Genomic DNA, 25900 nt, shown 5'->3' with positions numbered 1-25900 from the left:
CCCAACACCAAAATCCAAAGAATAACTACATCAAAAGCTTACGTTAGCTTTTTAACCCAAAATAACCTTGTTCTCACTTCAAAATCCCAACAAGAAGCTTGAATCAAAGGAAATGAAAGGAAGAAATAAGAACCCTCTCTCCCTTGAAGTGAAGAACCTAGAAGAATGGAGGAAATGAGAGAAATGAGGGCAAACACTTGTATTTAAACACTAAAAATACAAAAACACGACTTTTAAACATTGCTGGCCGCCCGGGCGAACATCTTTTTCCGCCCGGGCGCGGAACTTTCAGCCAGAAATCCAAAATTTTCGAACTAGGCTCGCCCGGACGCACATCTTTTTCGGCCCGGGCGCGCTCTGCGCGCTGCCACTTCAAAGATCGCTTCTGAAACGCCTCTTCCGTTCAGAATTAGGAAAAGTGGTAAACTTAAAAGTTGTAGCTCTCTGTCTTAGCTTGCATCTCCAATTGTCCTTATGTCATTTGAAGGTCTGAGTAAAAACTTATGCTAAATCTCCCAACATGTGTCACTGGAGGAACGACGAAACACACGACACACTTCGGGGCACTTTTGGCTTATCTTCCACAATGATTTGAACAAAACCCAAAACAAGAAAGTTATAACCTTATGTCTTATCTTTCTAATGGAAGTAGCCTCACCTCATTTGGATCAATATATATATTATCATGAATTTAATCGTAACGCCGCTAATATAACACTACACGTCATTTATAACCAACCCTACTATAAATCATAAATCGAAACTCTTAACATCCAAACTATACTTAAACTTGACCAAATAATCAATAAATGTATGAAATATTAAACCGTACTGTTCACCGGGCTTGGATATTACAATTTGAAGCTTTGTATGGAAGAAAAAGCAGATCGCCGATATGTTGGGAAGATGTAGGAGAAAGACAGATGTCACAACCAGAATTTATTCAAGAAATGAAAGATAAAGTTGAATTGATCAGGAAAATGATGAAAGCAGCTCAGGATCGCCAAGCCAGTTATGCTAATAAAAGGTGCAGACCTTTATAATTCCAAGTGAACGATTATGTTTTCTTGAAATTATCACCATTCCGGGGTACTATGAGATTTGGACATAAAGGGAAGTTAGCTCCGCGTTATGTTGGTCCGTATGTGATTGTTGAGAGGATTGGCACATTGGCTTATCGTTTGGATTTGCCCAGAGTTTTTCTTTGATACATAATGTGTTTTATGTATCAATGTTGCGGAAGTATGAGCCAGATCCGTCTCATATCTTGAATGTAGAGGATGTGGAGTTGGATAGTTTTCTTAGCTATGTTGAACATCGTGTGCAAACTTTGGACCGCAAGGAAAGACAGCTTAGGAGCAAGACGATTCCACTAGTTTTGGTACAATGGAGTAGGCATGGAAGAGAAGAATCTACATGGGAATTAGAGACAAAGATGCGACAAGAATGGCCTCATTTGTTTGAGAATGTAATGAATTACGAGATGTATACTGGATTTCCTATGTATTATCAGATGTAATGTTGTGGATATCAGTGTTGTATTTGTTAGATTTCGAGGACGAAATATTTTTTTTAGTGGGGGAGTATGTGAGGCCCAATAACTCTAATTAGGCCCAACCCATTTCCATATTTAATTTAAATAATCCAACCCAATTGATGGAATAGATCAGATCGCTCATTTCCAGAAAAGTTCTTCCTCCTTCTGCGTTGCGTTCCGTCGTTCTCTTCTTTCTAGCGTGCAACGTCCCAGCGGCCAGATTTTTGTGCATTAGGTTAGCAATCTCCTTCCTCCTTTCCATTTGTTTCTTTCCTGCCATGAATCGGAAGGTGACGAGTTCCATTTGGTCTGTTTTCCAGCACGGTGCGTGAGCTTCGATTCGGTTTAGGTATGCTTTTGGCTTCGAATTTTGGTTGTTCTTGGTGTATTAGTTTATATAAGTGAAAAATTTAGCTTTTCCCCTAATTTCCAGCTAGGTTTCTGGCGTGAACAGTATTTCCGGCGACTTTTTATGGCGAGCCACCTTTGCGAAATTACCGTTGTGCATTCTAGCCTCGAGTATTGAGGTATTAAGCTTGAATTCAGATTTTATAAGGGTTTTATAGGCTGTCCGGAATTCGATTTTTAACCGAGCCGATTTAAATTGTTTTAGTCGGTTGGAATGCATTATATTGAAGTGTATAGCGAATTTGTATTGTAGGTTTTATCGTTGGACGAGTTTATCCGATATTCCTTAAGAATTTCTGTGGTATTGTAAGCTATAGTTGAGGTACGCTCAAACCTATATCATTATGACGCCTATATTGATGTGTAAGAATATTCGGTGAATGTTGTTTGATATTATGTGCATTGAATGTTTATTCTGTTGCATTCATGCATTAATTGTGTTGGCATAACATATTGAGCCTTGACACCTTTGACGGCTATTTATGTTGATTTTGTTGAGATATATTGAGTAATCAGAGGGACGAGTGGGTTAGGATTAGCCACATTTCCAGATGACAGCTAGGGACGAGCGACTTAGCTACTCGCATTCCCGATGCTACGTGCATGGACGAGCAGCGATTTGATGCTGCATTCCTGGCACAGGTGGCCACTGTTACTGTTGATGATGCTATTCATTTGGACTCCATTTGGTATTCGTTATCTTATTGTTACCATTCATGCATCGCATATCATTGCATTATTTGATATTATTACATGTCCTTTATTTACGTCGTGATTTTACTGGTTTGTCGTACTAGGGGTCCGACCCCTGTTTTCTTTTGATGTTGTAGTTGTTTTGATGCCATAGCAGGTCATTCCAGGGGTTTTGACGCGTCTGGTGGAGCGTCAGCGAGTGGTAACCAGTAGTCAGTCGGTTTGTGTCAGAGTTCCCAGATATTTATATATATATTATGTTGGTTTGACACATTTTCCAGGGACATGCCCTGTGTAGCTGTATGGTTATGTTTTATTGTTTTTTGGATTTTATTTGTGGTATGTTGTGTCTAATCCTGGCCAGTGCGGCTGTAGGATGTTGGTGTGGTTGATTGTGAATTTGGTGTTATTTTCGAGCGTATATTGTTGTTGTTGTGTTTTGAAATTTTTGGGATGTCCTACTTACGGGGAGGTCATGCCGAAATTTCTGTATGCCCTAATGAACGTTTTAAACTCGTTTTCGCTGTTTACATCATTTAATCCTTGTTGTTTGGTAATTAAATATTTAATAAGTGCACGGGCCCTGACATGCAATAGCGGATCAACATTGATTTATACCTTTCTTTTCTGTCAATCTGACTCTGTCGAAGTCGCGGATTCAGAGCCTGTCAATATCAATCTGGCAATGACAATATCGAGGAGTATAATATCAATACGCCACTCAATCAATACTGGGTTCAATCAGAACTAGATCAAATTCTGTTTCAACGGCATAACGGCACAATCTCAATATACCCAGCGATACAATATCAATCAGATATCAATTCCACAACTCATGATCAATTAGAGTACAAATTTGATATCAATCTCAATCAAATAAACTCTGAAAATCATAACAATTTCATACGGTATCTATTCTTCAATCCGGTTTTGATTATACGATGTCTACTATGTCAACAACACCATATATGAATCATACTCGATTACTTCAATATCATATTTTCAAAACATAACGAAACGTAATAAAACTTACGTCCGTGTGAAGCCGTTTATACAAGGATCACAGAAATAAACTCAGATCGCAAATCAGACGGTCGGATTCTTCATAAATCAAATTTCCTTATCAAAGAACTTGTAATCTTCCCTTGAGGTCTCGTCCCTTTCTCTTGTTTCCTCTGGAAGAAATGAACACAAGGATATATATATCTTGAATGCCATGACCAAGTGGCTCTTCCTATGTGCTGCACGTCTCGTGCATATGCGCGACCCTCCTCGGCGCGTAACATCACGGCAGCTCGCGCATATACGCGCCCTCACCCGGCGCATATGCGCGAGATCCTTCGCAACGCTCTGCCATCCTCGCGCACATGCGCGAGGTTCTCTGCCTACCTCGCGCACATGCGCGCATCATGTCGCGCACATGCGCGAGGGCTACTGTCCTCGCACATGAAATCTCACAAGCAAACTCAAATCAAGTCTCGGAGAGATCCTTCAGAATCATATCAATTCATAAATCAATAATCGCAGATTAACATATAAACAAATCCCGAGTATTACATCCAGCATTTTTGTCTTACTATCCAGGGGCATTTTATGCCAATCTTCCACGTCAATCGGACAAAATTTGCCATTTCTTGCCAAAGTACCCAAAAAATCAGTAAATTTTATTCTTCTTGATCCAATAGGACGCCCCATATCATCACATCGAATCTTCATACGTGGCAGCGTGCTAGGTCTACCCTAAATTTCTTTCATAAATGTAGGGCCTCTAGTTTTCTTCTCAGTGTCAAGAGATTCACTTTCGCTATCTACATCTAGTTGCAAAACGGAAAAATAAATGATTGAATAAATAAAGTTAAATGAGTTATTACATTTTTCTATAAGTTATTTTGATCAGATTCTTCGTCCATAAAATCATTTTCAACATGTGGGTTATTGTTGAATGTGATCGTAGATGTCAAACCTGTATTGTTTTATATGGATAAATAAAGGATGAAGTAAGTATTATAACAAGTTATGTCTAAATGTAATCATCGGAACTAAAAAACTATAATTTATGTCTTTCTATATTTTAATTTTTAGGATGTTACCTTGTAATTCAATGTCTTTTTGATTTGAAGCTTCATCTATTTGGTTTCTTGATGCACCTTGTATGCTTTGACAATCTGCACAAGCATTATTTCAACAAAATAAATGAAAATTGAGTTCATAATTATAATAAAAAAATTTCTGACTTTTTCCATTACCACGTTCTCAAGTTCTCTTTATGATAGACTTGAATAAAATATACATGTAAAAGAAAAAGGTCAAATAAGAATTATACACAAGACACGACATATTTTTTATGTATAAATATGATGCTACCTCTTTCTTTTGAATTTCGAGTTGTGTGATTGTCAATCAAAATCAGTGGTTGAGTATTTGTCTCATCTTGAAGTTGAAAATGAGTTTTTCCAACATTTTTATTTTTAAGAGTTATTCCTATCAAAAGCAAGTTATATAAGATAAATAAAGCATTAATAAGCATTATACCGAATTATATCAAAATTTAATCTTTTGAAATAAAAAATGTTAAGTTTCATATATTTTTATATCTAATACCTTGTATGTGAGAACGCGAGATTTTATGATCCCAAGTAAATAAGGTAAGAAATATACGAGCTTAAAACTTAGCTTTATCTAAGATCAAAATACTTTCATTCTAATTATAAACTTAATTATGAACTTAGATTTTCAGCTAGTAACTCGTGGAAGTAACTTCAAAGCTCGGGAATGAGCTCAACCGGAAACCGAGCTGCAAATAACCATATCCATCGAAGAATTTTCACGAGAGGAGTGAAACCCCAGCTCAAGAACGCGAACCTTCAGCTCGAAGAAGCTCAACCAAGCTTGTCCTAACAAGGCCAAAAAGGGAGCTAAAAGTTAAGCTAAAGGTTTGAACAAATTAAATATGCAAGAAAAGACTTTTAAGTAAACCCATAAAGGAGCCAAGGGATTAAGCTAAGGGTTAGGACACATTATTGATGCAAGGAATGACCCTTTAGAAAATCAAGATGACAATTAAGGGTGCATGGGATTTTGGATTTTCATGCATGAAACTTTGGACCAACATTATGACCACATTCATGGCTATTCTTTTTGAACAAGATTTCGGCCAAGAAGAGGCTAGGTGGAAGGCCTTTCTTTTCCTATAAATATCACTACAAGTTGGTGAAGAACACACCAAAAAGTGCTCCAAAATTTCGGCCCTCACTCCTTCTCAAAACATCTTCAAAAATTCGGCCAAGTCAAGTGAGGGAAAGGAAGGATGATTTCGTGCAGTCCTGTGCGGAAATCTTACGTCAAAGTGCTGTCTGATTGAAGACTGCAATTGCTAAAGTCGCGCCGAGGTGCTGCCGAATTTTTAAAAAGGAAGTTTCGTACAAAGAACTAAACATTGTAAGTGGGCTTTTGATATTTTTGTATTTTAAAACTTTAATATGTATATCATGACATGCATGTATGTGTGTCTTCATTTTCGAAAATTGCTATCCGTTCTATTTAAAATTTCGATTGATTATGTGTTCTCTTTTATGCTTCGAAATTCGTTGATTCCGCTGTGTCCGTATGAAAACTCTGAAATCTGAAAATCTGAAAAGTTCTGTCTGTTACTTCTGAATTGTGTTGCACTGTTACAAATTGATTTGAAATGGGACGAGAATTGTGATTCTGACTGGCCCCCATTGGATGGTATAAAACCATGTTCTGTTCTGGCCCCCATTGGTGTGTATAAAACCATGTTCTGTTCTGGCCCCCATTGGTGGGTATAAAACCATGTTCTGTTCTCACCCCTTAGAGGACTAACATATTGGGGATAATTCGACCATGGAAATTATATGAATAACAGTGTTTTGTCTGTTCTGATATGTTCTGTTCTGAATTGAGTTAATCGGTTCCTGAATTGTTCTGAATCATCTGATGAATTCTATCATTTATTCGATTTGTCTCTGTCCTGATAAGCTAAGAATATTAAGTTTTGAAAGTCTGTTAAAAGAACGTTTTAAGAAAACTAAGTTCTATATGTATCTTTGGAATCGATCGACCCCCACTTGCAGAGTGTTTCCCAAAACACTCACCCCTTACAAATTTCAGATAAAAATGAGGAGTAACTGAATGAGAAAGAGCAAGATGCTTTCTGGGGTTGGTGAACCGGAGATCAAGATCAGAACTCAAGATTTTACTTTTCTTTCGTTTCCGCTATTTGAAACTCTGATGTATTTTATTCCATTGTCATTGTAAGACAATGCTTTATTTATGAAAAAAAACTGGTTTGATTTGATACAAGCCTTTATTGTTTTCAATTTAATTGTTAAACAATGCCGGATGTCACCGATGCTTCGGACTCGGGGCTTGACATTTAAGTGGTATCAGAGCTACCAGGTTCATAATCCCGCTGGGATTTTGACAGCCAAAATTTGACAAAGTCAAATTTTGGCAAAAGCCTAGTGCATCCCAATTTGAGTCCAACTTTCATCTGTTCTTGAAATTCAACTTCCATCTGTTTCCTAAATTTCGAACAGATTTCAAAAATCTATCCCTTCAATCGCTTCGCAATTCTTAGAATCAAAAATTTTTCCACGACCACTTTAATTGTGCCCTTTATTTGTGCCTTTCTATCCTTTATACGATTTTGATGCTTTACTTCCATTTTATCCTAGGAAATGGCTGCTCACGTACTCGCGCTCAGGCTGCCCTTCGCATGCGTCAGCTCACGATTGATAATCAGACTAGGGAAATCGCGACTTTGAAAGCGCAACTAGCCTAGGAAAGATTGGAGAAACAAGAGCTTAGTGAGGTTAGACACATACTTGAGACTGAAGTACAGCGATTGACTCATCATCTGGACTTGGCGGAGAGCCAGCTGTTGCAGAGACCGACCGATTCCGTTCGCATCACACGCTTAGTTGCACTTAACAAGGATTTATTGGAGAGAGTGGAGATAGAGCGTGGACGTGCTGCTCAGGCCCGTCAGCGCCAGGAGGAGTACAACGCCAGGCAGGATCGGTACATTTCGAAGCTACACAGTGCTATGGACAGACTTCAGGATCTGAATAACTGCCTACATTTGGTAATAGAGAGCATGGAGGAAGAGGAGGTAGCACCGATGGAGGTGGCCGGTAAAGTATCTGGATTGTAGTAAACTTGTGACTAAGAAAATAATATGTGTACAAAACTATTTTTAAACTTTCTATTATCTTATTGCATATTTAAGAATGGATGTGTATCTTATTTAAATGATTTTATAGGAAACCAACATGGACTTTCAAAGCATTATAAATGAACTTCAGAAACAACTTCAGGAAAAGGAGTCAAAAATTAAAACACTGAAAGAAAAGAATGATAAACTTGAGAGAAATAACTATCAGTTGGAAGGAAATAACGTGTGCATGATGGAGGATCTTCGTGAGGCCAGGGTGGAAGAGAAGAAACTACGCGAAGACGTTAGACGTTACGCGGCTTATCATCTGGAGTCAGAGCGTCAGCACGAGATCACCAAGCAAGAGTTGAAGAAAACGCAAGATAGGATTTTTACGCTCGAAATTCGGGAAAATAGTCTTCTCAAAACCCAACGTCGTCTTCAGGAGCGGATTGAAGAGCAAGAAATCGATGAAAAAGTGAGCCAATCAACAATACAAGAACTACAGGATCAAGTAAACAATCTCGATCACCACAACACACAACTGCAGAATTACATTGAGCACCTACAAAATGAGATGGTCAATATGGAAGAACTCATAGAACAACTGGAAGAGAACCCTGTGGAGGAAGAAATTAATGAAGCAGTAGGGGATGGAGAAGTAATAGACGAGTAGGGAGAGAGAGTTCTAGAATAGGCTTCGATTGTATCTAGAAATATTTGATTAATCATTTGTTTTGAAAAATATTTGGTTGTATGAAATATTTTACAATTTAATGAATTATTCCTTTTATTAAATATTGTGGCAAACAAATTAATAAAATACATGTTTATAGGAAATGGCAGGCAGACCACCCCGAAACAACTGTAACCCCCGTGGTGCCAGCCAAAACGAAAATCCACCACCACCCAGAGTGAATCTCAGTCAAGAGGATATGATGGCAATAGCTACTATCGTAGCTGCAACGTTACAAGGATTCGTCAACCCATTGGCTAACGCCATCCAACCACCACTTGAACCGCAACCGCGTGGGATTAAGTACCATTACGAATCTCTCAGAAGGAATTGAGTTCAAACTTTCGATGGGAACCCAGACCCAGAAGTCAGCCACAACTGTCTCAAGAACGTCGAAACACAATTACATTTACTGGAGATACCTGAAGAACTGAGAGTGGAGGTTGTAACACCGTTTTTGGAAGACCGAGCAAGGAAATGGTGGGAAACTATGTCGCCATCCTTGGAAGAAGTGGAAGAAATCACATGGCAGATTTTTAAGAGAGAATTTTTGAAACAATATTATCCAGCTGAGTTTCGACTACAGAAGTTGAGTGAGTTTGAGAATTTCAAACAGGCTTCGGACATGTCAGTAATGGAATACACTTCCCGATTCAACGATCTGGGAACCTATGTCCCAACAATCATGTCGGATGAAACGTTAAAAATGCATCGTTTCAAGAAGGGACTCAACAGTCGAATTCAGTCAGCATTGGCAGTGTTCAAGCCAAACAGCTTTGCAGATTTGATGGGCGCGGCAATGAGCGCAGAAACTGATATCAAGCGTCATGAGGAGGAAAACAAGAACAAAAGACCGATGATCAGTCAATTTACTCAGAATGGTCCCAAGTTTAAGAAACCAAATTATTTAGGTGGGTCTTTCAAAGGAAATTCTGGCAGTGCTGGTAACACCGAAGGAAAGTGGTGTGATACATGTCGACAAAAACATGTTGGAGAATGTTATCGGAAGACGGACGTTTGTTTTAAGTGCGGAAAGGTGGGTCATAGAATTAAAGATTGTCCTGACAACAAGGACAAAGGGACGGGGTCCAACAAGAAAAAAGAAAACAAGACCAATGCACGGGTATATGCAATCACCCAAGAGGAAGCTGATAACACCAATGAAGTGGTGGCAGGTACCATCTTACTCAATAAAATTCCTGCATATGCTTTGTATGATTGTGGTGCCACACATTCATTTGTGTCTAGAAGATTTGCTAAAAAGCTTAAACTTGAGCATGATATTCTTAGTGAACCGTTAAGAGTAACAACACCTGCCAGCAAAACAATTGAAACACACAAAGTGTATCAAAACTGTAAAATTTGTATCAACAATCAAACTTTTGAAGTGGAATTAATTCAACTCAATATGGTTGAGTTTGACATCATCCTTGGAATGGATTGGTTAGCTAAAAACCATGCCATGGTAGATTGTCAAAAGAAAGATATTAGACTTCAGACTTCGACTAAGGAGGAATTCATATACCATGGGAAGTCCAAAGAAAGGAAATCTCTATTATCTGCCTCACAAGTCTGGAAAGCGATAAAAGGAGGAGAAGAGATTTATCTGGCAATGATCATTGAAGTTAAGGGAGAAGAAATTCCAAAGATGGAAGCTATACCGATTGTTCAAGAATTTCCAGACATTTTCCCCGAGGAACTACCGGGAGAGATACCAGATAGGGAAGTAGAATTTGAAATCAATTTGGTCCCTGGTGCTGCACCAATATCAAAGGCACCATACCGAATGGCTCCAGCTGAATTAAAGGAGCTAAAGGAGCAACTGCAGGAATTACTAGACAAGAAACAGATTCGCCCCAGTACATCCCCGTGGGGAGCCCCAGTGCTTTTTGTAAAGAAAAAGGACGGAAGCATGAGGCTATGCATCGACTATCGGGAATTGAACAAGATAATCATAAAGAATAAGTACCCACTCCCAAGAATAGATGATCTTTTCGATCAGTTAAAGGGAGCCAAGGTCTTCTCAAAACTAGATCTGAGATCTGGTTACCATCAGTTGAAGGTCAAAGCGGAAGACATCCCTAAAACTACTTTTAGGACAAGATATGGACATTACGAATTCACGATAATGCCTTTTGGCCTAACAAATGCTCCTGCAGCATTCATGGACCTGATGAATCGGGTATTCAAACCATATCTCGACTAGTTTGTGGTTGTTTTCATAGATGATATTCTTGTGTACTCACCAGTGAGGAAGAACACAGAGAACATCTGCGTCTTACTTTGCAGACACTTCGAGAAAAAGAACTATATGCCAAATTCAAGAAATGTGAATTTTGTTTAAAAAGTGTGGCGTTCTTAGGGCATATAATTTCTGAATTAGGAGTGTCAGTAGATCCTAAGAAGGTAGAGGCAATCAAGGATTGGCCACAACCAAAGATAGTGACTGAAGTCAGGAGTTTTCAGGGTTTAGCAGGCTACTATAGAAAATTTGTGGAAGGATTTTCTTCGATAGCCATTCCACTCACCAAACTTACTCAGAAAAATTCGAAATTCATTTGGAATGAAGCTTGTGAAAAGAGTTTCGAAACCCTGAAGACGAAACTCGCATCCACACCAGTACTCATTCTTCCAGAGGATGGTAAGAATTTCACTGTATACAGTGACGCATCAAAGGAAGGATTAGGGTGTGTGTTATGCAGGAAGGTCAGGTAATTGCTTATGCCTCACGGCAACTAAAACCATATGAGCAGAATTACCCCACTCATGATTTCGAATTAGCCGCAGTGGTATTCGCGCTTAAAATCTGGAGGCACTACCTTTATGGAGTAAAATGCGAAGTTTTTACTGATCACCAGAGCCTCAAGTACATTTTCACTCAAAAAGAATTAAACATGAGGCAAAGAAGGTGGATGGAACTTCTCAAGGACTATGACCTGTCAATTAATTACCATCCGGGTAAGGCAAATAAGGTGGCATATGCGTTGAGTCGAAGGAACCCTGGGAAGGTGAACTTAAATTCCCTATCAGTGCAACCAAATCTCCGAGAGACCATCAAATTGAAGCAGAGTCAAGACACCTCCATCCTTAAAATTAAAGAACAAATCCAAGAAGGAAAAGCTCCAGAATTTCAAATTGATGAAAATGGAATACTCTGGATGAAAGGACGATTGTATGTGCCAAACGTCGATGGAATTCGAGAAGAAGTGATGGCCGAGGCACATAAATCGAGATTTTCAGTACATCCAGGAAGCACCAAGATGTACCGGGATTTGAAAAATAATTACTGGTGGAACGGTATGAAGAAAGATGTAGCTGTCTTTGTTGCTAAGTGTTTAGTCTGTCAACAAGTCAAGGCGGAACATCAAAGGCCTGGAGGACTTTTACAACCATTGGAAATACCAGAGTGGAAGTGGGATAACATCTCCATGGACTTCGTAGTAGCACTACCACGATCAAGGCATGGTCACGATGGGATCTGGGTGATCATTGACAGATTGACCAAGTCTGCCCATTTCTTGCCAGTACGGATGACTTATAATTTGGATAAATTAGCCACTTTGTATATGGACAACATAGTGAGGCTACATGGAGTTCCAGCGAGTATTCTGTCTGACAGAGATCCAAGATTTGAATCAAGATTTTGGAAAAGTTTCAAGAAGGCTATGAGAACCAAGGTTACTCTCAGCATGGCTATCATCCCCAGACTGATGGCCAAACCGAAAGGACAATTCAAACCCTCGAAGATATGCTGAGGGCATGTGCACTGGACTTTTCTGGAAATTGGAGTGAACAGTTACCCCCGATCGAATTCACTTATAACAACAGCTATCATAGTAGCATTGAGATGGCTCCATATGAAGCTTTGTATGGTCGGAAGTGTAGGTCGCCTCTATACTGGGACGAAGTCGGAGAAAAAGCTGTTACCGGACCAGAACTCATTCAGTTAACCATCGATAAAGTAGTCATAATCAAGGCTGAAAGGGATCGATTTTAGGTTCCCGAATGCGCAACGGAAGGTACAAAATTTTCTGTTTTTGCGAGAGAAAAATCGAGCACCTTAATACTAGTGTGTAACATATACTAAACACCTTTGTCATACATAGGGTGTTGAGAAATTATACCTATCAACCTCTTGAGGTTGATGATGGCTCCAACCAAGTTGTAAACAACTTGGCTCTTTAATGGCAAGACCTTCTACAAGCTCCCTTTGAACACTCCTTGTTTAAAAATTAGGCCCACCACTTGCTAGGAAGATCCACTCATATTTTGCAATAGAAAAATATGAGGATTTTTCTTTGAGAAATGACTTTTTTCTCCAACAATTGAAGAACACAAAAATGAGAGAAAATTGAGGGAATAATCTCCTCAAGGTTTCGGCCAAGTGAGGAGTTAAGGGAGAGTGAAAGACTTTTCTTGGTTCTTGAAAAAGTTGAGTTAAGCATGTGCATGCCATGCCTTGGTTGTACAAAAGGTTGTCTCCCAACTCTTCACCTCTCTTGCATGTCTTTTTTTTATTTGGGCTTGTAACAATTACAAGGCCCATGGACTTTTATTTAAATGTCTCAAACATATTTGAGCTCAATTAAACTTTACTTGATTTTAATCAAGTCCACTAGTTAAATAATTATTTCCAATTAGGCTCTACAAGGCCCAATGTTATTAAATTAATTCAACACTTAGACTAATTTAATTATTTGGACTCTACTAGGCCCACTAGTGTTTAATTAATTCAACACTTGAATTAATTTAATTTAGTCCATAATAATGTTTATGAAAATCTCAATTTTCAAATACATTATTCACTTGGCCTACTTTTAATCCAGGAACACTTCCACAAATTAAAAGTTATATTTCTCTCATAGAAGTCATACTTCTAATTTTTATTTTTTTTCTTACGCTTATAAACTCATTTATAAGCCGTTCAACACATTGAACTATTTTACTTTTCAACGGGATCTAGAAAGCTAGTACTTGTGTGGCCCTCAATGGTTCATTGATTCAACTAGCCGTGGGTTCACATCTCCATGTGATTTGGACTAAACATGTCCTTATATGAGCATACCCTAATTGCTCCATTCTTACTTATCAACTCCTTGATAACAAGAACGTCAGAACTCAAGTCTGATAGTACCCAACCAACCATGTTAAACTCCTAGAAGCATCGCTTACATGATTCCCTAGGTGTCAAATGATAGTGCCTGCAAGAACCATTCAATTATGGTTAGCGTACAGTACGGTCCCTTCAACTCATATATCCCGACCGATTCGACAACCATTGGTTTATCGAGAGTTGTCAATGAATCGATACTATGTGTCATGTCGTAGTTGCATCGATGGTGTAATCTATGAAACCCCTTTCATAATTACCACCATAATCTGATCAGAGATTTCAACCAACATACACATTAGAATACATAGGATATCCATACCCGAAGGTAAGCGGTGAATCCCCGACTACAATGCATCGACTCCTATATGTTTTGACAGAACACCCAACCTTGCCACATGATGACCCCATGAGAGTCGGTAAACAAGTCAAAGTGTAATTATAGCACATAGAGTCTCAATGTTGTCCCGGGTCATAAGGACTTTATGGAGGGTTGTGCAGTGCACTCTACCAGGAGCATCTATCTGCATGCTCGGACATAACAATGTCCCCTACCAATGAAACATGGTACTCACATCGCAGATACTAGTCTCAAACTCGAGCGGCCTATATCCTTCTTAGTGGCGGCTGAATCGACTAGGAACTGTTTAGAATATACAGTATTCCAAATATGAGTTTCATGATACTCATCATATGAGCATCTCATATTCTTTCTACTATTTGTATATTCAAGGGATTTATCTAAGCAACTATCATGGGTATACAGATAAAGATGTGCCAAAACAATAATTTCAAATATTATTAAAATAAAGATTTCTTATACATAGAGTTTCATTGTGAACACTCGGCCAACACTTGGCTCGACGGGCACCTACTCTAACAATCTCCCACTTGCACTAGAGCCAACTACCAAAATGCTTCAAACCCATTGATTCGCGATGCATCTCGAATAATGGTCTAGGTAAAGGCTTAGCTAGTGATCAACAACATAATCTGCGGAGCCGAATTTTTCAATCGACACTTCTCCTCTTTCCACAATCTCTCAGAGGATGTGGTACTTTCTCAATACGTGTTTGGATTTTTGATGAGACCTTGGCTCCTTTGGTTGAGCTATAGCTCCTGTGTTGTCACACAACACCGGGAAAGGAGCAACTCCATTAGGAATGACGTCCAACTCTTGGACGAAATTCCTTATCCAAACAGCCTCTTTTGCTGCATCTGATGCAGCAATATATTCGGCCTCAGTGGTGGAATCCGCAGTACTGTCTTGCTTAGAACACTTCCAAGAGACAGCAGCACCATTGAGCATGAATACGAACCAAAGGTTGACTTCGAGTCATCGATATCGCTTTGAAAGCTAGAGTCGGTATAGCCATTCAATGTCTGTTCTCCACCCCATAGACCAAGAACAACTTATTGGTCCTTCTCAAATACTTGAGGATGTCTTTCACAGCTTTCCAATGTGGAAGACCAGCGTTCGATTGATATTTACTCACTACACTTAGTGCGAAAGCCACGTCAGGACGTGCAGATATCATCCCATACAAAATGCTACCAATTGCAGATGCATAAGGAATGCTTGTCATCGCCGCTATCTCTGCATCAGTCTTGGTAGATGTCCTCTCTTGGACTCATCCATCGAGAACCGCTTCACGATGGTATCAATGTATGTGGACTGAGTGAGACCAAGCAATCTTTACGATCTATCTCTATAGATATGTATTCCCAATACAAAAGATTCTTCACCCAAGTCCTGCATCGAGAACTTACTCGCTAACCATATGTTAGTTGATTGCAACATTCCTACATCATTCCCAATTAGTAGAATGTCATCAACATACAACACCAAGAATGTCACAGCACTCCCACTGACCTTCTTATACACACAGGGTTCCTCAGGATTCTTAGTAAAACCAAACTCTTTTATTGTACTATCGAATCTAAGGTTCCAACTCCTAGATGCCTGCTTTAGACCATAAATAGATCTATGAAGTTTGCATACCATATGGTCACTTTCGACAGATGTAAACCCTTCAGGTTGAGACATGTAAATCTCTTCCTTAATATCCTCAATAAGAAAGGCTGTCTTAACATCCATCTGTCATATCTCATAGTCATACCATACAACTATGACTAGCAAAATCCTTATGGACTTGAACATTGCAACTGGAGAAAAGGTTTCCTCAAAGTCAACTCCCTTTCTTTGAGTATATCCTTTTGCCACCAATCGCGCCTTGAAGGTCAATACCTTCCCATCCGCCCCAAGTTTCCTCTTGTAAATCCATTTACACCCTATGGGAACAATTCCCTCAGGTGGATCCACGAGATTCCACACTTGGCTCGAATGCATGGAATTCATCTCAGATTCCATGGCTTCAAGCCACTTGGATGAATCGGCATCAGATAACGCTTCTTTGAAGGTCCTTGGATCACATCCATGGATAGGCTCATCATGGCCCTCTTCCAGAAGCAGACCATACCTCATAGGTGGTCTCGAGACTCTCTCGGATCTTCTAGGAGCTTGTATCTCCTATCTTGGCTCTTCAGGTGTGGGTTCTATAATTGTGGGTGTCTCTCGAACCTCTTCGAGTTCTATCATCTCCTCTTTTCTATCCAATAGAAATTCTTTTTCCAAAAAGGTTGCATTCCTAGAAACAAACACCTTTGTTTCTTGGGATGATAGAAGTAGTATCAAACCGAATTCTTTGGATATCCCACGAAGTAACATAAAATGGATCGACTATCCAATTTATCTCCCACTACCTGCTTCACATAAGCAGGGCACCCCCATATTCTAAGATAAGAATATTTGGGTGGCTTACCCATCCATATCTCATATGGTGTCTTGTCAACTGCCTTTGAATGGACATTGTTCAACAACAGTGTCGCTGTCTCAAGCGCATATCCCCAAAAGGATGGCGGCAACTCCGTGAACCCCATCATAGACCGAACCATGTCAATCAAAGTCCAGTTACGACGCTCCAAAACACCATTCAACTGTGGTGTAGTGGGCGGAGTCCACTGCGAGAGAATCCCATTCTCCCTAAGATACTCTTGGAACTCGGCACTCAAGTACTCACCACCTCGATCCGATCGAAGTGTCTTGATGCTTCGTCCCAATTGCTTCTCTACTTCACTTCTGAATTCTTTGAACCTTTCAAAGGCTTCAGACTTGTATTTCATCAAATAAACATACCCATACCTCGAAAAGTCATCGGTAAAGGTGATGAAGTAGGCATGTCCATGCTTAGTGGTGATGCTAAGCGGACCGCACACATCGGTATGGATCAAATCCAATAACCCTTTGGCTCGCTTCACATGGCCCTTAAAGGGAATTTCGGTCATCTTTCCTTTTAGACAGGATTCACAAGTCGTGAGAGCATTAATATCAGACATATCAAACATGCCCACTCCCACTAGCTTGTTCATCCTTCTTAGGGAAATATGTTCTAATCGAGCATGCCATAATTGTGCCGAATTTAGAGTATCTTGTTTGTGCTTGTTTGTTGTTATAGCTTGGACATTGTTAAGTGGAATATCTTTCAATTTTAAGGTGTAGAGATCGTTTTCAAGTTCTCCAGTACCAATTAAACATTCATTCTTGTAAATATTGCAAACAGATTTGCTAAATAAACAAGAAAATCCATCTTTATCTAACATAGAAATGGAAATAATGTTCTTCACCAAGTCTGGTACAAACAAAACATCTCTCAAAATCAACTTAAAATCATTGTTCAAATGCAAGTAAACATCTCCCACAGCCTTGGCAGCAACCTTTGCTCCATTGCCCATCCTCAAGAAGGTCTCACATTCCCTGAGCCTCCTACTTCTTCCCATCGCCTACAAATCATTACAGAGATGTGAGCCACAGCCGGTATCCAATACCCAAAAATTAGAGTTAATTGAAATGTTTACTTCAATATAGAACTTACCGTTTCCATAATTCTTCTGGGCAAGATATTTCCTGCAGTTACGCCTCCAATGTCCAGGCTTTTTGCAGTGATGACAGATGTCAACAGTCTTGTCAGCCTTCACTGGTATGGTTGCCACAACGGGACCCGGAGTCTGCCTCTTCAAGGGCACATTCTTCTTGGGACGTTGGAAAGAACGCTTCTTTCCCTTCCCAGGTGGACCGATCTTCGTACCAGATGAAGACTCCACAAAAAGAACCGGCTTCTCTTTCTTGATAGTGGACTCAAAAGTCACAAGCATATTCACCAACTCCTCAAGGGTCGGCTCCATCTTGTTCATGTTGAAGTTAACCACAAAAGGATCAAATGAGTTAGGCAATGACAACAGCAACACGTCGGTGGTCAGCTCCGAAGGCAATATCAAATCCATGCCAACGAGCTTGTCCACGAGCCCAATCATCTTCAGGCCATGCTCATGGACCGAGGCCCCATCTCGCATGCGCATAGTGATCAGCTCCTTGACGGTAGCATGCCTAAGAGGCCGAGTCTTCTCACCAAAGAGCTCCTTGAGGTTCATATGAATGTCAGCAACATTCTTTGCATCCTCAAAACGCCTCTGCAGCTCATCATTCATAGAAGCCTGCATATAACACTTGGCCTTCAAGTCATGGTCACACCAATCCTTGTAGGTCTACAATTCCTCAAGAGTGCAGTCACTCGGGGCCTTATCAGGGTGCGACTCAGTCAGTGTATATGCAATCTTTTCCGAGTTCAAGACGATTTTCAGATTTCTTAGCCAAGTGATGTAATTAGGTACGGTTAATACGTGTTTTTCGAGTATGGCAGAAAGCAGATTGCGAATTGAAGACATTGTCAAATTTTGTACTGAAAAGTAAAACAGATAAATGTTACGTAAGGTCCAATTAAGCGAATTATGATCCCGAATAATATCGGCCAATCATAATCCCTAAAAGATAGTTTCCAATTGCATCACAATGCAACCCTCTATGTAAACTTTTTTCTCACGTTTGATTAGGACCCAATAATATGACGTCGTTCATCTTCACGTGTCAAGCCTTACCCATCGATGTTGAACCTTAATGGACGGTCGCCATGAGTTCCCCCAATAATATGAGCCGAAATCATGGGAGTTCCACATAGTTCACATCACCATGTCAATGGATGTCACAGCTTTCCGGCACCCAGGGCCCCCCCAATAATATGAGCCGAGCCCCGAGTACGAGTAGCGTTCATCATGCACCCTTTGTCGATGGAAGACATGGAAATTATAAACAAATTTATAATTCCCCTTTTCGGGCTTGATATTAATTTTGAATCTTATTCAAAATGAGGGTTTTTTAATTTTGAAAGGTCTCATCATTAATTTTATTTAAAAGCTCGCCATGTTTGATCGTATGTTTGCCGGATTCATGCAACTTTGTTATTATCATATAATAACGCACATACTCATTATTTATAACATATCATGCATATATTATAAACAGTAAACAATCAAGGATGATCAATCGCCCCAATACTAATGGCTCGTGTGAGCTAAACACGGGCCTAGGTCCAATCCTAGGGTAATGCAAGGGATGCAAATTCAACTATTACATTAGCTTCCAATATTTACATGTCTTCGATCTTCATAATCATCATGGCCACCATCTTTAAATCTTGATCATCCACTATACTAATATTCACAAATAAATATCCATGGCAAATAGGGATACATCTCATGGGGTGGGAACGGGCCATAAACCAAGCCCAGTTTAAATTGATAATTATTACAATCATTCAACACAAAATATCCTAGCATACACCTAGGAAATTGAGCTTGGGCTTTTGATATTCCTTCATGCATAATATCACATATCATACACCATCAATTAATTATCACAATAATTAATTGATCCAATATTATATATCTTGAACCAATCACTAACCGCCACGATTATAAACTAAATTAACAAAGTATACAAACACCTTTTTCTACTTTCCAATTAATTTATTTATAACCGAATTTCTTGTAAATCACAATTTAATATAAATAATTAAAGTCCAACTTAAATTATTTATTTTATGAGAAAATATTTGCAACTTTTGTAATTTTAAACTTAAGGGCCCAAAAACTCATTTTTCACCAAAAACATTTTGGCCCATTTAAAATTCACAAATATGTTAGCCATCCAATGGCCCAAAAACTCAAGGCCCATGACACTTTGATATTTCAAAACACTTTTTGAAAACCCTAGTCGTCATCGCCGTCGCCGGAGCTCCGTCGCCGGAGCTCCGTCGCCGGATTCCGGCCACAACTAAATTTTTTTTTTATTTTTAAAAGGGGGGGATTCGGGCTGCTGCCCCCTTGGGCAGCCCGAGTTGCCCGAAATGGGCAGCAAAAAGCTGCCAAAATGTGCCCCAAAAATGGCCTTGATTTTGTTGCAAAATTACTTATAATTCGGTTAGAAATTGACCTCAATATAATATTATGTATATGTTACAAAAACTAGTACCCTTAGCTCTGATACCACTTGAAATGGATCGATTTTAGGTGCCCGAATGCGCAACGGAAGGTACAAAATTTTTGGTTTTTCCAAGAGAAAAATCGAGCACCCTAGTACTAGTGTGTAACATATACTAAACACATTTGTCATACATAGGGTGTTGAGAAATTATACCTATCAACCTCTTGAGGTTGATGATGGCTCCAACCAAGTTGTAAACAACTTGGCTATTCAATGGCAAGACCTTCTACAAGCTTCCTTTGAACACTCATTGTTCAAAAATTAGGCCCACCACTTGCTAGGAAGATCCACTCATATTTTGTACTAGAAAAATATGAGGATTTTTTTTTGAGAAGTGACTTGTTTCTCCAACAATTGAAGAACACAAAAATGAGAGAAAATTGAGGGAATAATCTCCTCAAGGTTTCGGCCAAGTGAGGAGTTAAGGGAGAGTGGAAGACATTTCTTGGTCCTTGAAAAAGTTGAGTTAAGCATGTGCATGCCATGCCTTGGTTGTACAAAAGGTTGTCTCCCAACTCTTCACCTCCCTTGCATGCATTTTTTTTTTATTTGGGCTTGTAACAATTACAAAGCCCATGGACTTTTATTTAAATGTCTCAAACATATTTGAGCCCAATTAAACTTTACTTGATTTTAATCAAGTCCACTAGTTAAATAATTATTTCCAATTGGGCTCTACAAGGCCCAATGTTATTTAATTAATTCAACACTTGGACTAATTTAATTATTTGGACTCTACTAGGCCCACTAGTGTTTAATTATTTCAACACTTGATTTAATTTAATTTATTCCATAATAATGTTTATGAAAATCACAATTTTCAAATATATTATTCACTTGGCCTACTTTTAATCCAGGAACACTTCCACAAATTGAAAGTTATATTTCTCTCACAGAAGTCATACTTCTAATTTTTATTTTTTTTCTTACGCTTATAAACTCATTTATAAGCCGTTCAACACATTGAACTATTTTACTTCTCAACGGGATCTAGAAAGCTAGTACTTGTGTGGCCCTCAATGGTTCATTGATTCAACTAGCCGTGGGTTCACATCTCCATGTTATTCGAACTAAACATGTCCTTATATGAGCATACCCTAATTGCTCCATTCTTACTTACCAACTCCTTGATAACAAGAACGTCAGAACTCAAGTCTGATAGTACCCAACCAACCATGTTAAACGCCTAGCAGCATCGCTTACATGATTCCCTAGGTATCAAATGATAGTGCCTGCAAGAACCATTCAATTATGGTTAGCGTACAGTACGGTCCTTTCAACTCATATATCCCGACCGATTCGACAACCATTGGTTTATCGAGAGTTGTCAATGAATCGATACTATGTGTCATGTCGTAGTTGCATCGATGGTGTAATCTATGAAACCCCTTTCATAATTACCACCATACTCTGATCAGAGATTTCAACCTACATACACATGAAAACACGTAGGATATCCATACCCGAAGGTAAGCGGTGAATCCCCGACTACAATGCATCGACTCCTATATGTTTCGACAGAACACCCAACCTTGCCACCTGATGACCCCATGAGAGTCGGTAACAAGTCAAAGTGTAATTCTAGCACATAGAGTCTCAATATTGTCCCGGGTCATAAGGACTAATGGTGTACAACCATAAATTACGACTTTTCCACTCGATAAGTGAGAACCACTTGGAAAGTCCTTTATGGAGGGTTGTTCATTGCACTCTACCAGGAGCACCTATCTGCATGCTCGGACATCATAATGTCCCCTACCAATGAAACATGGTACTCATATCGCAGATACTAGTCTCGAACTCGAGCGGCCTATAACCTTCTTAGTGGCGGCTGAATCGACTAAGAACTGTTTAGAATATACAGTATTCCAAATATGAGTTTCATGATACTCATCATATGAGCATCTCATATTCTTTCTACTATTTGTATATTCAAGGGCTTTATCTATGCAACTAGCATGGGTATAGAGATAAAGATGTGCCAAAATAATAATTTTAAATATTATTAAAATAAAGACTGTTCATACATAGAGTTTCATTGTGAACACTCGGCTAACATTTGGCTCGACGGGCACCTACTCTAACAAAGGCAGCTCAGGATAGACAGAAGAGCTGGGCCGATCTAAAAAGAAGACCGTTAGAATTAGAGATTGGTGAGAAAGCTTACGTCAAGGTCTCCCCTATGAAAGGAATAGTTCGATTCAGTAAATCCGAAAAGTTGAATCCGAGATACGTGGGACCATTCGAGATACTGGAAAAGGTAGGAATCTTAGCCTACCGATTAGCGTTACCACCGGACATGGCCAGAATACATAACGTTTTCCACATCTCACAAGTGAGGAAGTATGTCCCAGACCCGAGTCTTGTACTCAAAGTTGCACCACTGATGATTGAAGGAAACCTCAAAGAAGAACTCAAATACGAAGAAGTCCCTATTCGAATAGTGGAAACAAAAGACCAAGTATTGAGGCACGGGACAATACCTTATGTCAAAGTACAGTGGTCAAATCATACCGAAAGGGAAGCAACTTGGGAACTCAAAGAGAAAATGCGATCACAATACCCTCATCTGTTCGAAAGATCAAGCTAATGCAAGTTTCAAGGACGAAACTTTTAATAAGGAGGGAGGGATGTGAGAACCCGAGATTTTACGATCCTAAGTAAATAAGGTAAGAAATATACGAGCTTAAAACTTAGCTTTATCTAAGATCAAAAAACTTTCATTCTAATTATAAACTTAATTATGAACTTAGATTTTCAGCTAGTAACTCGTGGAAGTAACTTCAAAGCTCGGGGATGAGCTCAATCGGAAGCCGAGCTGCAAATAACCATATCCATCGAAGAATTTTCACGAGAGGAGTGAAACCCCAGCTCAAGAACGCGAACCTTCAGCTCGAAGAAGCTCAACCGAGCTTGTCCTAACAAGGCCAAAAAGGGAGCTAAAAGTTAACCTAAAGGTTTGAACAAATTAAATATGCAAGAAAAGACTTTTAAGTAAACCCATAAAGGAGCTAAGGGATTAAGCTAAGGGTTAGGACACATTATTGATGCAAGGAATGACCCTTTAGAAAATCAAGATGACAATTAAGGGTGCATGGGATTTTGGAATTTCATGCATGAAACTGTGGACCAACATTATGACCACATTCATGGCTATTCTTGTTGACCAAGATTTCGGCCAAGGAGAGGCTAGGTGGAAGGCCTTTCTTTTCCTATAAATACCACTACAAGTTGATGAAGAACACACCAAAAAGTGCTCCAAAATTTCGGCCCTCACTCCTTCTCAAAACCTCTTCAAAAATTCGGCCAAGTCAAGTGAGGGAAAGGAAGGAAGATTTCGTGCAGTTCTGTGCGGAAATCTTACGTCAAAGTGTTGTCTGATTAAAGACTGCAATTGCTAAAGTCGTGCCGAGGTGCTGCCGAATTTTTAAAAAGGAAGTTTCGTACAAAGAACTACACATTGTAAGTGGGCTTTTGATATATATTCGTTTGTATTTTAAAACTTGAATATGTATATCATGACATGCATGTATGTGTGTCTTCATTTTCGAAAATTGCTATCCGTTCTATTTAAAATTTCGATCAATTATGTGTTCTCTTTTATGCTTCGAAATTCGTTGATTCCGCTGTGTCCGTATGAAAACTCTGAAATCTGAAAATCTGAAAATTTCTGTCTGTTACTTCTGAATTGTGTTGCACTGTTACAAATTGATTTGAAATGGGACGAGAATTGTGATTCTGTCTGGCCCCCATTGGTGGGTATAAAACCATGTTCTGTTCTGGCCCCCATTGGTGGGTATAAAACCATGTTCTGGCCTCACCCCTTAGATAACTAACATATTGGGGACAATTCGACCATGGAAATGAGATGAGTAACAGTGTTCTGTCTGTTTTGATATGTTCTGTTCTGAATTGAGTTAATCGGTTCCTGAATTGTTCTGAATCATCTGATGAATTCTATCATTTATTCGATTTGTCTCTGTCCTGATAAGCTAAGAATATTAAGTTTTGAAAGTCTGTTAAAAGAACGTTTTAAGAAAACTAAGTTCTATATGTATCTTTGGAATCGATCGATCCCCACTTGCTGAGTGTTTCCCAAAACACTCACCCCTTACAAATTTCAGATAAAAATGAGGAGCAACTGGATGAGGAAGAGCAAGATGCTTTCTGGGGTTGGTGAACCGGAGATCAAGATCAGAACTCAAGATTTTACTTTTCTTTCGTTTCCGCTATTTGAAACTCTGATGTATTTTATTCCATTGTCATTGTAATACAATACTTTATTTATGAAAAAGACTGGTTTCATTTGATACGAGGCTTTATTGTTTTCAATTTAATTGTTAAACAATGCCGGATGTCACCGATGCTTCGGACTCGGGGCGTGACATTGTACATCATTGTGTTGCTGCTTTGAAACTTTATCCATTTGGTTATTGAGCCTACCTTGTATGTTTTGACATTCTGCACAAATATTGATTCCACCAAAATATAATCAAGTAAAGTTATAATTATAAGCAACAAAGTTCTAACATTTTTCGCTAACTACCATGTTACCAAAATCTCTTGCAAGACTGACTTGAACAAAGTATACAACATTCATACAAATGCAAAATGTCAAATAAGAGTTATACACAAGCAACAAACAGATTGTTTTTGTGTAAAATGCGATGATACATCTTTCTTTTGAATTTCGAGTTACATGATTGGCAAATATAATATGTGGTTGTGTATCTTCCTCATCTCGAAGTTGAAAATGAGATTTTGCAAAAAATTTACTCTTATGAGTCATTCCTATCAAAAGAAAAGGTTAAAAATTACAAATGCTTTTATATAGAATAAATAAAACATGAAGTAAGCATTATACATATAAAATACTATAAGTTTCATATCTTTTTACATTTAATACCTTGTAAATCATCGTGTTGGTGCTTTGAAACTCCATCCATTTGGTTATTCGTCATACCTTGTATGTTTTGAAATTCTGCACAAGTTTTGATACCACCAAAATATAAGTAAGTTGAGTTTTTAATTATAAACAAGAAAATGCTAACCTTTTCCGCTAGCTGTCATGCTACCGAGTTCTCATGCAAGACCAACTTGAACTAAGTACATAAAATTCAAACAAAATCAAAAGGTCCAATAAGAGTAATACAAAAGCAGCAAACAGATCCTTGATGTATAAAGTTACATGCTACCTCTTTTTGAACTTCGAGCAGCATGATTGACAATCATAATTCGAGATTGTGTATTTGCCTTATCTTGAAAATGAGGTTTTCCAACAGTTTTACCCTCACTAGACATTCCTATCAAGAGCAAAAAACACAACTTGCAGATAAAAAAAAGTTAGTTATATCCTTTGATATGATAAATAAAAGATCCATAGTGAAAAATGAAATTAAAATATATAAAGTTATTATTATTCTAATATCCAGAAAATCCCTCGACTAGTTTCACTTTATATCATATTAACTAAACATAAAAAATTATATATGCTAGAAAAAATCTCATCATTAACTAAATCTCATCATGCATCAACATCAATTTCAACTCCTGCATCATCATCCCGAACCCAAACGACTTCTTCTCGTTCATTCCCGTCTTCAGGGTTACAAATACAACTTTGAATATATTTATCAACATCTGCCATAGGTTGCATTTTATACTTTGCTCGTGCATCGGTGGTGATATTTACATGCCAATTACAATCAACTGGATCTTCCACATAAAAAACTTGCATGGCTTGGGATGCTAATATATAAGGCTCGTTGTGACGCGTCACATTTGTATAATTGGCCAACATAAAA

At 38.8% G+C, this 25900-nt stretch overlaps 1 protein-coding gene and 1 long non-coding RNA gene across 3 annotated transcripts; one reads left to right on the top strand and one right to left on the bottom strand.

The window, feature by feature from the left end:
- The first annotated feature begins 1739 nt into the window (after positions 1–1739).
- Positions 1740–3120, top strand: LOC142541617 (uncharacterized). 2 transcript variants are annotated; one of them, XR_012819420.1, is made up of 4 exons: positions 1740–1886; positions 1971–2064; positions 2199–2267; positions 2796–3120. It is a non-coding gene; the product is annotated as an uncharacterized LOC142541617 (long non-coding RNA). The 2 variants fall into 2 exon arrangements; XR_012819421.1 differs by having other exon boundaries at positions 2199–2587.
- Positions 3121–4515: 1395 nt separating this feature from the next.
- Positions 4516–25353, bottom strand: LOC142541950 (uncharacterized). The gene is made up of 5 exons (XM_075648395.1): positions 25148–25353; positions 25003–25077; positions 24771–24887; positions 4729–4803; positions 4516–4601 (listed from the first exon to the last, which is right to left on the bottom strand). Exons 1-5 carry the CDS (start codon positions 25164–25166, stop codon positions 4516–4518), a joined length of 372 nt encoding a protein of 123 aa, XP_075504510.1. The 5' UTR covers positions 25167–25353.
- Positions 25354–25900: the final 547 nt, after the last annotated feature.

Source organism: Primulina tabacum, chromosome 4 (genome assembly GCF_025594145.1).
Source record: "Primulina tabacum isolate GXHZ01 chromosome 4, ASM2559414v2, whole genome shotgun sequence".
Classification (NCBI taxonomy): domain Eukaryota; kingdom Viridiplantae; phylum Streptophyta; class Magnoliopsida; order Lamiales; family Gesneriaceae; genus Primulina; species Primulina tabacum.
Note: the sequence above shows the minus strand (reverse complement) of the source record. Positions and strands in the feature narration are given on the sequence as shown.

What these genes read in the sequence shown, in the direction of transcription:
- LOC142541950 (XM_075648395.1), bottom strand. An exon ending in CCAACACGATGATTTACAAG is followed by an intron (nt 24,888 to 25,002) that starts GTATTAAATGTA and finishes TTCTTTTGATAG; the next exon opens with GAATGACTCATAAGAGTAAA. An exon ending in AAAAGACATTGAATTACAAG is followed by an intron (nt 4,602 to 4,728) that starts GTAACATCCTAA and finishes AAAACAATACAG; the next exon opens with GTTTGACATCTACGATCACA.